The following is a 12,988-nucleotide window of genomic DNA, read 5'->3' as shown; positions in this document are numbered from 1 at the left end:
GCACTGTATTCTGCGGAGGGAGAGACCTTTGCACCCAAGAAGTTTCACTGCAACCACAGGGACCCATGTGGAGAAAATGTTCCCAGTTAATAATGACAAAAGGAACTTAGGAAGTGAGGGATTTTCGTTTCCTAAGGATAAAAGAACACATTTCCCTTATCGCCTTGATCACTCTGGGTCCCCCCCAAAGATGTGGCCTTAGCATGCTGGACCCACAGTGACCAGGAGACCCAGGAAGAGACGCCTCACCTTTGGGCATGGGCACGAGCAGGTCCAGAAGCTTCTGGGACAGGTGAGGCCAGATGGCCAGGGTCTCCTTCTGGAGCTCTGAGTCTAGCTGCTGCCTGTCCGCACCCCCTGGAAGAAGGTAAGTTATTAATAAACAGGACACACAAAGAAACAACAAGGATGGAGGGAGCAGGTGGGGGTAGGAGCTGAACCAGCAGGCGACTCATTCTCAGGGGAAAGCTTGGCGCATAGTGACAACGGACCTTGCAATGCTGGGTCTTTCTGCTGAAGAAGCAGAACACATGTTGGCTCCCATTTTCAGTGACTCAGGGATCTCTTGCCACAGAGATGTGAGGCCCTGAGACCAAGATCAGCTTCTTCATTTAGAGGAAAAGCCTCCCAGGTGCTCCATATATCAGAGGGGAAAATGCAAAGAGCCCCCAGGGAGCCTCCCCTGCCTCATTATAGGGCCATTGATTCTTCCAGGGACTCTGACTCCATAGAGTGACCTGATTTTAAAAAGGATTTGGATCAGACAAGGGCAGGAAGGGCTGGAGGCCCATCTGGAAGCAATAAACCTCTTCTCTCCTAAATGAGAGTTAGAAATCAAGGGGAACAGAGTACCACGACGCTAGCACCTGCCACAGAAGCCTTCCCAGACGTTCAGGATGCCACATAAGGAAAACAGACATTAGAACTCATTTGTTCAATAGACACACATTGCTAAAATGCCTACTAAGCTCCAGACACTGAGGATCACACACTGTTCAAGCTGAAAGGAGCCTTAGCGATGAGCATTCATTTTACCAGGAGGAAAAGACACATGTTACGGTCACAGAATCTCAGGGGTGAACTAGGACCCTAATGTTTGATTTCCAGGTCACTGTATTGTTAGACGGATGAAAGTGCAACAATCTCTTGCCCGGCACCGCCCTGCACGAGTCATTTTCCTTCCTCGGCTCACCTTTGGCGATTTTGATGTCCAGGGCTGTCCGAATCAGAGCCATCAGCGTGGAAGTGAAGTGGACCGTCATGTCCTCAGCTACTGGCATATTCATCAGGACCAACCTCTGTGTGAAAGAGGGGACAGAAACAGCGGGAGAAAACAACATATCAAAAGAAACCCTGGTGATCAGGGGAGAGAAGTGCAGAGGTCAAATGCGGAGACAAAAAAGAAGGGCACGGATTCCCCAACCCTGAGGCCCTACTCTCTTTACTTCTCACTGGAGGCTCCTTTGCTGTGGTTTTGTTTTTTTCCCAGGGAATGATGCCAGATTCCAAGGGAGGGGGCTGATCATTCTGTAGGACGCTGGCCAGGGTCCTAAGAATGTCTCTCTCAGAGATGGAAAGGGATTTCTCAAACACATGGTTCAGGGAAAGGAGTCAGCTCGGGGAGGTGGCTCCATTCCCTGTTTCAAGGCCGCTCTGGTTTTCCACCTGTCCTGTGAACACCCCCAAAACTCAGATGGAAAGACAGTGAGGGGCAGGTTTGGCTTTGCTTATCTGACTTGGAAGATACATCCTGATGCCCCCGTTTTGAGTCTTTAGAGGATGAAATTTGCCAGCACATGATCAAACATGCATAAAAGTCCAACGTCTCCGATGGATGAGGTGGAGCAGGATGGAAAAGGGATGCGTGCAAACAGGGTGGAGGTGAAGAGGCTGGAGAAGCAGAGAAGCGAGAATGAGACAAGGTGACCAAGGCAGGAGCAGAGTGGGCAGGCCTTGTTCCCCTCACCCAAAGGAAGGGATCAAACTGAAATGGCCAAATCCACTTTCCAGAGAGTATCTTGCTTTTGGAACTCTTTAACTTTTCCTCCAGCTCCCACACTCCTCTTCTCAAGCTTCATCCCAGAAACTCAAAGAACTCAGGGCCACATGCCACCATCTGGTGCTCTTGGATGTGGTCGTCATGAGCAGAAAGGATGCCAGCCCCTAAGCCGTGTAGGAGGGTTCCTAACAGGGCCGTTCCAATGAGATGCTGCCTGGAGCTACACAACTTGGAGGGAGCAGGAGAAGGTCCTCTGGCAGAACCCCCGGCCTAGCAGGGAGGGATGGCTCTCTTCCTAAGGCAGGATCTCCGGGACTTCACTGGAACCTCTTGTCTAACGTGATCCCACAGACACGGTGTCTTAGCCAGGTCCCTCTCTCTCCCACTTCCTTAAGTTTCTAGAGAAGTGGCGACACTGCTGGGGTGGATTCCTGGTGAATGAAAGCTGCAGAGTTCTGGGGCCGTCTGCACACCAAAGGGGACTTAATAGTAACTACAAGGCTACCTCGCTTTGCAGACATAATCCGTTCCGGAAGACCGTTCAAGTTCTGAAACATTCGAAAACCGAAGCACGGTTTCCCCATGGAAAGTGAAGCAAAATGGATTAATCCGTTCCAGACCTTGACAGTCAACCCCTGAAACTGCAAATTTAACATGAATTTTACTATCTAATGACACTATCGATCCATGGAATTTACGGCGTTCGTAAACCGAAATGTTCATCAACGGAGACGTTTGAAAATCGAGGCACCACTGTATTACTAATTGTAGAGGAAAAAATGCAGGCCCCAAAGCTATGAGCACCTGAGTGGCAGGTAACTCCCAACGGACAATGCTGCCCTGTGCAAACCAGGGGGAATCCACCCATAATACAGTGCCAGGTCCCATAGCTCCGTCATGTCGAGAAGGGAAATCTACATCCTGAATGCCACATGGGCCCATCGTCACCCCTCCCCTTGTATTGGCAAGAGAACTGGGGAGCTCAGCCCACGGGGAAAGGGAGCTGCATTCTTTACCACATGTCATGGGCTAGAAGTCACGTTCCTCTGTTTCTCTGTTACGTAGAAGGAACCATGCCAGAGCTCCTTCCTAAGTCACGGAAGAAATTTGTTAAGTTTTCTTCTCTCCTAAACATTTCTTCTTGAACCATGTTTAGAAGAATGTTTGCATTATTTCCCTAACTTATCTGACTGGAGGTTGTGTGTTGTTTTTTTATAAGCTCTGATATCTGTTTTGCTGTTAGGCTCCCCTCTTGCCCACATACACTACACTGCAGGCCACCACTCTGCCTCCTCTAAAAGCAAACACGCTACTTAACACTTCCTTTCTGGTAACCACTCACAAGAAGCCACACACTTGTCGTTAAACACAGAATGACAACAGAAAAACACCCCGCGCTGAGTCGTATTGCAAACCATCCTTTGTGTCATTTCAGGACGTCATCCTTCCATGAACCTTCCTGACCGGCAGCTTCCTCGTTTCTTTTTCCTTCGTTCCCTCCTCCGCCTCCCCAGCCCAGCTTCCTCCCGGGTTCTGGCCTCCCCACAGCTGGCTCCCGCTTTCTGCTGGTCTCTAGCCCAGAACAAAGGAAGGGGTGGTCTACCTTATATGCCACTTTGGAGGGACATCGCTTGCCGAGGCCTAGCGGCGGTGACATGAGGGTCAGCATTTCATACATCTCAGTGTAATGGATGCGGCCACTGCTCATGGGGGGCGGTAAGTGGGGTGGGGGGCGGGGGCAGGGAGAGGAAAGGGAGTGGGGAGAAGGATGCAGACGGGTAGGAGGGGAGAACAGGCATTCCCAGAGAGCAAAAACAAAACAAACAAAATCATACGGAAAACAGGAGAGGAAGAAACAAAACAAAATGGACAAACAGGAAAAGAACAGGAAACCCGTTAATCAAGGCAAATCCTACGGGGGACTCCATCCTGGTGCGGATTTATGTCAGCCTCACACAGACCCGAGAACGCTGGTGGTGTCCCCTGTGTGGTCCCTCTGACTCGCGTGTGCTCGGTCACGGGGACTCGCCTGCGTTCTCCTGAGCGGGCATTCCCCTACTTCTCTGTCCACGCCATGGCCCCCGTACAACACAAGCGTGTGCTCCATTCCCAGGGCTGTGTGAGACTGGTATAAACCGGATAAACGGCGCTCCGGCCTTGGGGTAGAACGTCCAGGCGCCGGCCTGGAAGTCAGGCCTTTCTCCTGCTCTGCACCCCCAGGCAGAACGCCGCGTATCCCCCTCTGCGCTGTGTGTGCAGCAGGCGCGACGTGAGTGGTGGGCTGTGTCTGCTTAGCAGTCGCCCCGTTGCTTCCACCTGGCTCTGTGGAGGAGACAGCTCTTTACTTCCCAGCATGCCCCTGGGCGATGGCATGCTGGGGACAGAGAAACAAAGCCAGGAGGAGGAAGAGCGTCTTGCATGCCATGCGGCCCTCCCCAGCTCTCCCGTCATGCGGCTGCAGGTTTCACCAGGGTCAAGTTTAAAGAGTCTCAGCAGAGGCAGCTGTTCAGCCTCCCGCGTATGGGAATTACTGCGTCTCCATCTCAAGCCAGCTGAGGCCGGCATCTTCCTGGGCCTAAGTCTTCTTCCAGCTGCCGGGCCCACGCTTCCCTCTGCAGCCCCAGGAGAGCCTTCCTTATCTAGGGGGCTTGGCAGAACCACTGGGATGTCCGAGTTCCCAGGGACTGGCCCAGTTGGAGAGGGAGGTCCCGTGTGCCTCTGAAAGTGTCCTTGGTTTCACAACCAAGCAGTGACTCGGCAGTTATGACAGGCCCCTGGGCTCCCTCCACAATATATGGCAGGACCGTGAGGCGAGAAATCTGCTCAGGGGCCCTCTGTCCTCCACTGTGACCTCCCTAACCCCTCGGAGCTACGAAATTCTCCATACACACCAAAGCTAGGCTTTCTTACCTACTCTCACCTCTTGCCCTAATTCTAACTTGTTTTTCATCCGCTTTCCTTCCTATAGCTTTTATCATCGCTTCTGGCCAAACTATCCAGGAGCTGGAGGGCAGGCGTGACGAGGATCACACTTTGCTACATTATTTATGGAACGATGACGCTGTTTTGCTAACAGGAAGCTTGTCTGTCTCCAGCGAAGGGAAACCAGAGCTCTTTCCGGGATGAGAGATTTCTATCATCTCTCTGGAGGAGGGAGGGGTCCCTCTGGTTATATCTATAGATTAAGGTAGAGTGAGGAAAGAGAATGTGTGCAGACGCACGGGTGAGTGTGTGCATGTGAAGAAAGTGCGAGAGGTCAAATCAGCCTTTAGGTTGAGTCCTTAACTCTTCTGTCCTCCCCCCAAAACGTGCCCTTCTTCCTATGTGACAGCTGCTGGTTCTGGGAGGGTTGGGACCTCTTTAAACTCAAAGGAAAGCAGCATGAAGGTTCCCTCATGTGGCACAGTGGTGGTGGAGCAGAACAGAGGAGGGGTTCCACGTCGCACCCCACCGCCAGTCGCGGCTGGGGACTGGGAGGCAAACCTTGCAAGCCACCCTGTAGGGGCAGTTCTCTCCCAGGCCCAGAGGCGGCGAGATCACCCGCACTAATTTGTACATATCCTTATACGGGATCCTGCCACTGTAAAGGAAGCAGAAGTGGGTTAATAGGACACTCAGAGAAGGCGGGAAAGAAGTGACAGCTTAGCCATGAAGCGTATGGCTGGAAGAGGAAGGTCAGCTTCTTTCCGGGGGCCTGGCAACGCTACACCAGGGGAGGCGAAGAACAGTGAGCATCAGAGGGCTCACCCTGCAAACCACAGTGCCCCCAATATTCCAAGGCAGTCGAGCCCGTCCAGTGCCCAAGGGGACTGCTGCATGACAAGAGCACCCCAAGAGATCTATCTGGCCCACACCTGTCCAGATGTAGAAAAGTAGACCCCAGCTCGAGCTAGGCCTCAAAGAACTGCCAATTCACAAATGCTCTGCCCGCTGTCAGGAGCGGATGCCAGGCTGCCGTGAAATGGATGGCAGCACTGTTTGTTGTTTGCAGACACAGACCAGAGTCCGTTCCTCAGACCTGCTTGTCGGGCGGTAGTGGGGAGTCAGCGTCTCTCTGCAGATGGCGAGAGACAAATTTCCCATTAGGCTAATTAGCAAGGAGTACAGTTGGCATCAGGAAATTTGCAAAGGGCTGTGCTTCTCTTTGCGGCAGAAATTTCCTGAGCTGAGACTTGGGCAAGCTCTTCTCCACTGGACAGGGGCTTGCGGGGATCTGTGTCCAGAGAGTGGTCCTCTCCCAGGTCCACTCCCACTGCCCAGCTCACAGGCAGCTTGGTGTGAAACAGTCAGAGTTCCAGAAACAATGAGACCCATCGTACCAACCCCTTTTTCCCACTGGAGAGTTCTGGCTTCCCGTGGAAAGGATAGAATTAACAATTGATTCATTTTCAGTGGCTAATGCATAGGCTCCGTCAGGGGTCAGGACAACAAAGCAATAGCCAAGGATCTAGACACATCCTGGTCTGAACCAGAGCGTCCACCGGAAACGATAAGCACACGTCTGCATCTCCGAGCAGCATCCTCACCAGCAGCCATGGGGAGACTAGGACTCTACCCCAGCTTCACTCCTTCTAGCCTTTTCTTAATTCTGGTGTTGATTCCTCCTGTTCTTCCAAATCGCAGCTCATCAGTACTTCCCGCCTCTTAACTCTTGGAGGAGGTACTTTAACCATTTGTTCTATTACGTTTTCTCACTGCGATTGGGACATTGGTGGGTTGGAACTGCTGTCTATAGGCTGATGGTCTCTGCAGCCTGGATCAGTCTTCTTTTTGAAGACGCTGACTCACTGTATCTTTGTTAGTTTTCCCCCCTTCATCTCATAAAGGAGGCCAGTGAAACTCTAACCAGAACAAGTTACACTATGAATTTCAAAGCGGACAGCAGAGCTTCTCCTTTTCCTTTTTGCTTTCTTCAAAGCTCATGTATGTAAGCCTCAGGAGTAGTCCTCACGGAATTGTTTCTTCCCAGCAGCCGGAATGAGTGCGTGTGTTGGGAGGGTGGGGGGTCGGGGACGGGAAGGCATGTTTAATGCACATGGCATTTGGGTCCCAAGATAATGTGAAGCCACAGGACGCTGGGGCTTCTGAGAGCCAAAGACACCTGCACGAGGCTGGGTGAGCATGGAACTCCTTTGCGTGCAGTTGGTTTCTCCTCTCTCAGGTTCCCAATCTCATGGCCATCCATGTTTTCCAGACCGATTTTGCATACTTTCCAGTTGCTTTCCCATATGGTGATTGCCAATTATAGTAACAGTTACCTATGTGATTGAATATAATCCTCACCACCAGCCCTCAAGGTTGGTAGGTAGCATTATCACCTTTCCACAGAGGAGGAAGCTGAGTGGTTAAGGGACTTGTGCCAGGCCACGGAGCTGACAGATGCAGGCCTGGCCGAGTCCCTCTAACACACTGCCCTGTGCTCTCTAAGCAGCCTGTCTACTGGAAAGGAAGCCCAGAGAGTAAACGCCATCGCTCAGCCATTGTAACAGGAATGGATGTAGAGAACTCCGTGTCATTACTCTAAGTCATTACTAATTCCTGAGGGGAAGGGGACTTCTGATTCACAGTTCTAACCCATAAAGCAGTAACCCAAGTTCAACAGCCTCAGAGAAGAATAAATTTGGCAAGAGTCTCAGATTACGAAGGGGTGCCAGGTGGAAGCAACATGGTCTGTTCCTATGAAAGACAGCGCTTCTTACAGGCTTTCCGAGGGTTGCCAACCCCTGCGCTAAAGCCCAGAGGGCACAACATCACTTGAGAACTATTGGACAGTGGACAAGACCTGGGGCGTTATCCCCACAAATTCCTGACATTTAACTCAGTTGCACACAATAAAAATCCACAAGTGTTTAAGGGGTCAGTTGGAAGAACAACTTACTTGGGTTTTTATATAATTTCAGAGTTATCTCAAACTGTACCTTTTGAAAGGGATGAGAGACACAAAACACTAGTGTCACTGACCATGGTGGCCAGATGTCCAACTGGCCCAGAAAACGCTCGTAGCCCCACCGTCCCCACCCTCGGTGACTCAAAGGAGTCCACCAAGCCATTGGGCAGGGAAACAAGACAGAGATTATTGGACGCTCCTCTGGGGATTGAACCCAAACACTCTGAGGTGTGGGCTGTGTGATGAGATCGGCAAAGAAAGGGAACGAGAGGGGAGAGGAAGATAAAGAAGCCAAGTCTTTGATCCCAGAGCCAAGCTGAGGGCCTGGCCTCTTCCATGGGCTACGAGCAAGAAGAAGCTCCTTTCCATGTGTCACGGGCAAGCATTTGGGGGGCTCCGAGGCCACCCTCTTCCTTGGAACTCGAGCGACCTGATACGGGCCCCGCTGGGCTGGCCCAGAGGCCTACTCACCATGCAGCTCTGTCATATTCTGCCCAGACGCGGACAAACTCATCCAGGTGGTGCGGCCCCAGGATGGACGAGTCCCGCGTCAGGTACTCAAAGTTGTCCATGATGACGGCCACAAACAGGTTCAGCATCTGGAGGACAAGGTGGGAGGAAAGGAGTTAGGGGAAACCTGAAGCAGAAAACCAGGCCTCAGGGCCGAAGGCCCTAAGGAAAGCCCAGCTGACCCCGGTGAATGCAACACATCTTCATTAAAGTACCACACGTCTCATTGTGCAAGCGTCGGTTCACGTTTCTACGCCACTGTCTCCCTGCAAAGCACTCCACCTTCGCTTCTGACTTTCACTTCCTGTTCCATTTAACTGTTAACAGCAGCCACAATAGGCTCAAAGGTAGAGGAAGTGAAAGCCTGACACCAACCCTGCTTGCCAGCCTCCCTGCCCCAGCCTGGCTCCACCAAGGGAGCCACCAAGAGATCTGATGAGCTGTCTCAGAGCTGACCACACGTGTGGCCAACTGTGTGACCACTTGAAGCTATGCACGGCTCTTGCGTGGATTCTGAGATCTTGTTCTGCCACTTACTTGTGCGACAACATTTATCGTCCACCCACTGTATTCCCAACAGAGATCCAGGTGTTAGGGAAGGGGGGTAAGAAAGTTCTTATCTAGAGATGCATTTCCATGCCGAGCGCATTGCTTAAACACAGCGGACACTCCCTAGATGTTGTTACTCGAATATTCTTAAAGACTGATTTAGTATTTAGTATAGACTGTGACACCTTGAAACATACCAATGTTACAGATTAAAAAATAAAAAATCCCTGAAAGCACCCTATGCAGGTTACGGTGGGAAACAGAAAGAAGTGTGGATTTGAATTTCACGTAATTTTTACGTCCTGAAATACTTATTTTGATTTCTTTCTGAACCACTGAAGAATGCAGAGACCATTGTTAGCTCACGGGCCTTACAAAAACAGGTGGCAAAACGGGTTGGCCTGTGGGCTACCGTTTGCCAACCTTGGGGCTGGATGATGGAGTAGGGAACAGGAACCACTAAAGGGGGTTAAACTAGGAGAGAGACCAAGGGAAATCTGCATTCAGAAAGAATCCTGGGCAGCTGTGTGGAGGGTGTCACTGTGCCCCTAACCCACGGCAGTGGCAGGACAGTAGCAGGAACAGGGGAGTGAAAGGAGGTAGAATTGGCAGGACTAGATGACCACAGTGGACAGCACGGTTTTGTTGTTTCCTGGCTCTGCAGCACCCACGGACCATACTTCTGCTATCTTGGGGACCCACCCCTTGCCTATTCCTAGTTAATATGTTTAATGGGGCACCACCTGTGACCCAGGACTCAACCAATCATTGGATCCCATTCCCCTGGACCAGAGCGACTGGTGATCCAATCAAGGCCGACAAATGGTACTGACTCTTCTGGACAAAAGAGTTGTTCCTCCCTGTTGGTCTTGAATGAGCGAGGACCGAAATCTAGAGTGGCTGCTGCAGTTGTCCTGGAGCCACAGACTGGGGTGTTTGAGAAAAGAGCTCACATGGAAGAGTCTAGAGCAAGAGAGCTATAAATAGGAAAGAAACCTGTCCCGATGACGTCATCGGAGCCCCAGATCAAGCCCACTTCAGGCTGTCCTGCCCCAGGACCCTTCATCACCATGTGCCTATAAATCTCTTTCTACTTCAGCCAGATGGGCCAGGCTGTCACTTGCAAGAGACCAATGGGCGGTGGGCGTGAAATAAGAGTCTCTGTGGATGACGCCCAGATTAAGTGGCTGGTGGATGGAGGTGCCAGATATGCAGGCGGGGTAGCCAGGTCAGGAGGAAGTCTGCGGGAAGGACCTGGCTGGAGTCTTCTCTGCGATACAGAGAGACTGCTGGCAGCATCCTGGTAGCCAGTTTCCCTCCCTCCTTCTCTCCTTCCCTCCCTCTGCCTACAATGTATGTGGATGCCTGGGGGTCTAGCCTCATGAGGATGAGGGTCACTCCCTGGAGGTCATGGCGGAGAAAGAGGGATGGTGTCTGGGCGCTAACCATTCTGTGGCGCCACCACGAGCCTATGCTCCTTCCTCCAGACTTCACAGACTTCCAGTGTTTGGGGGAAATAAACATCCCTCGGTTAAGCCACTGTTCTTCAGGGAGTTTTGTCCCAGGCGGCTGAGCCGATCCTAGCACGGGCCTTTCTTTCTGTCGCTGGGACTGGAGCCACAGTGAATATATTCAGTCACTACATGGGTTACAAAGGTTGTCCATGTGGCCACACATTTCTGTTATACTCCTTTCTCGGTACCTAGTATTAACGGGAACAAAAACTTAGTATTATCATTGCGTTACACGCGTCGTCTCTTACAGTGTCGTGTGCACACTCACACCTATTATTTGCTTGAATGCTCCTGCTAACTTTGTGGGAGGCGGCCCTTCAGGGACACAGTGCTTCCTACACCCATCTGGAGTCTTTGTTCCAAGCACACAGCCCGGCACGTCACAGCGCATCCGTCAATCGTTCTAGAATGGCTGGTTGAGCTGAGAAGCTGTGGGACTCGCCCAAGGTCAATCTCACGTAGGGCTGAGACAGGAAAGCAGATCACCTCAGACTGAATATAGTCTCTTTAAAAATAACATTAACGTGAATTATGCAGCACCCTCCAGTTCAAAACTCTAAAAGTACATTTAAGTCTTTAATTAATTTTCCAGTTATAGCTTTGGTTTCTTTTAAATATTTAGTATTAAACACTTGAACCATGTAGGATGAAACCGAGCCGTCGACAGGCCCTGCCATAGGCTCCATCTCGCACCTGTCACTAGCGCTGTGACACCTGCATGTCTTGTACCCTTTGACTGCAGGTTGATGAAGGGACTGTGCCTCACTGACAGCTTTACCCCCGAGGCCTCGCTCAGAATAAGCCTTCAACAGCCACTCCATAAAAATGGGCTGAACATGGGAATGAATCAACTCAAGACTCCAAGTTGCCTTTCAGTTATTTGCATTGTACAGTTTCCATGTTTTTAAACAGGATACTGTTTTGTTTTCATTTAGAAACCTTCCACACCCATGAGAAGGCAGTGTATTCAACCACATGAATCCGCTCACCACGCAAAAAACACTCTGATTACCACGTCCTCTTCCCTCCGGTTTTATAGAAGCCACAAAGGGGAAGGTGTCTTGGCCACAGGTGGAGCAGCACTGTGTGGACCCCCCGAGTCTCCAGGTGGTTCATCTCTGCTCCCGTAGCCGGGCGGTCACCCTTAACAGTCCCTCTGCAAGCCACCTCCCCACACCCGAGAGCTGGACACATGGCACGTCCCCGCGGGATCACTTTCCAAGAGGTAGAAACGCCTGGATCTGAGACAATTAACTCACTTTTCGATGGACGGCCATGAAACTGACCTCCTTTTCAGTGGCACTGCTTTACTTTTAGATCTTTGTCCAGCCAGTGGCATCAGCAGTAAAGCAGAGCTGAGTGACGTCAGGGTGGCCAGAAACACCAGACGGACCCTTTTATTAATGTGGTAGCTCCTCGTCCATTATTCTGTTTATCACCACTTGTCTGATTATGCAGGATAGATTCCCGGGTGCCGGGTGCTGATTCCTGCTTTCTCCCTAAGGGACTAAGTAAGGTGGCACCTAGGGCTTCTCACTGTTTTATAAGTGGGTGTGTCCACAGATACTACTCAATATTTACTAGTGCGCAAAGCAATCACGTCCTTTCACGTCTACCAAGCTGGCCAACTGTCATCAAACGTAACGATGTAAGAGAGAAGAGTATCTATTCCGTTATATACTGTCATCACTGTCCTCTTATTCATGCTATCGCCTTATATATTCAAGGCACCTTTCTTAAACAGTTCAGAAGTCCCCAAAAGAGAGAGAAGATATTCTTGGCCCTACTTATGAAACACCTGAGGTACAGAAGGGGAAGGAGTTACGCTAGGTCACAACAGACTCAACATGAAGTTCACTGTTCTGTTCACTGACCATCCCTTCTCACAGCAACCCTTCCCGAGAAGCAGAAAAGTCTTCTGTCAACCATGGAAAGTCACCCACCCAGGAGTACCCTGGCCGCTAAGTGCTCTCCTGAGGAAATCCGGTGTCTCACCATGGGCCGCAGGGCACGTGTGAACAGACGCTGAAGGAAACATGTCTTGACTGTTCATCACGGGGGTGAGTCGGGATGGGATGGGCCACCGCTCGAGCAAAGAACACCGTGCTACTCACCAAGAAGGAGCAGAAGAAGATGAAGGAGACAAAGTAAACGTAGGCCAGATCGGTGCCACAGCGTTCATTCTCGCTCTGCCCTGATGGGGCCGTGGTGTCTGGCTCACAGCCTTTCTCCCCGAGGCACGACAGCATGATCTCCTGCCAGGCCTCTCCTGTGGCGCTCCTGAGCCCGAAGGACATGCTGGTTAGTAGGAGCAGGTCTGCGTGTCCTGTCTCTTCCCCTTTCTCTCGCCGTGGGCCCAGAAGCTTCCCTCTGTAGCCACTCAGCCTCCCTCTAGTGCTTTCCATGCAGAGATGGCGAGTGCCAATGAGGTCTGCCTTGGGTTCTGCCCCCTTCCCCACTGCGCCTCTGTTTTTCGAAGACTCTCTGCTGATAGTGGTGGGACTCTCAAAGTCCCCACATAAACCTGGC

General features: G+C 51.3%; 1 protein-coding gene across 8 annotated transcripts in view; it reads right to left on the bottom strand.

Annotated features, from left to right (window-relative positions):
- Window positions 1-12,988, bottom strand: part of CACNA1E (calcium voltage-gated channel subunit alpha1 E) — a 453,931-nt gene that overhangs the window by 19,595 nt on the left and 421,348 nt on the right. For 7 of the 8 annotated variants that reach the window (XM_074322331.1, XM_074322333.1, XM_074322334.1 and 4 more), the window contains 5 exons: window positions 12,574-12,739; window positions 8,358-8,485; window positions 3,603-3,699; window positions 1,193-1,298; window positions 250-357 (listed from right to left, as the gene is read on the bottom strand). In XM_074322331.1, coding sequence (XP_074178432.1) covers window positions 250-357; window positions 1,193-1,298; window positions 3,603-3,699; window positions 8,358-8,485; window positions 12,574-12,739 — 605 coding nt within the window. Of the gene's footprint in view, window positions 1-249; window positions 358-1,192; window positions 1,299-3,602; window positions 3,700-5,482; window positions 5,580-8,357; window positions 8,486-12,573; window positions 12,740-12,988 lie in introns of all 8 variants that reach the window. The other variant, XM_074322336.1, reaches the window with a different exon arrangement.

This window comes from Rhinolophus sinicus, linkage group LG17 (assembly GCF_036562045.2).
Source record: "Rhinolophus sinicus isolate RSC01 linkage group LG17, ASM3656204v1, whole genome shotgun sequence".
NCBI classification, from domain to species: Eukaryota; Metazoa; Chordata; class Mammalia; order Chiroptera; family Rhinolophidae; genus Rhinolophus; species Rhinolophus sinicus.
This window is presented reverse-complemented; position numbering and strand designations above follow the sequence as displayed.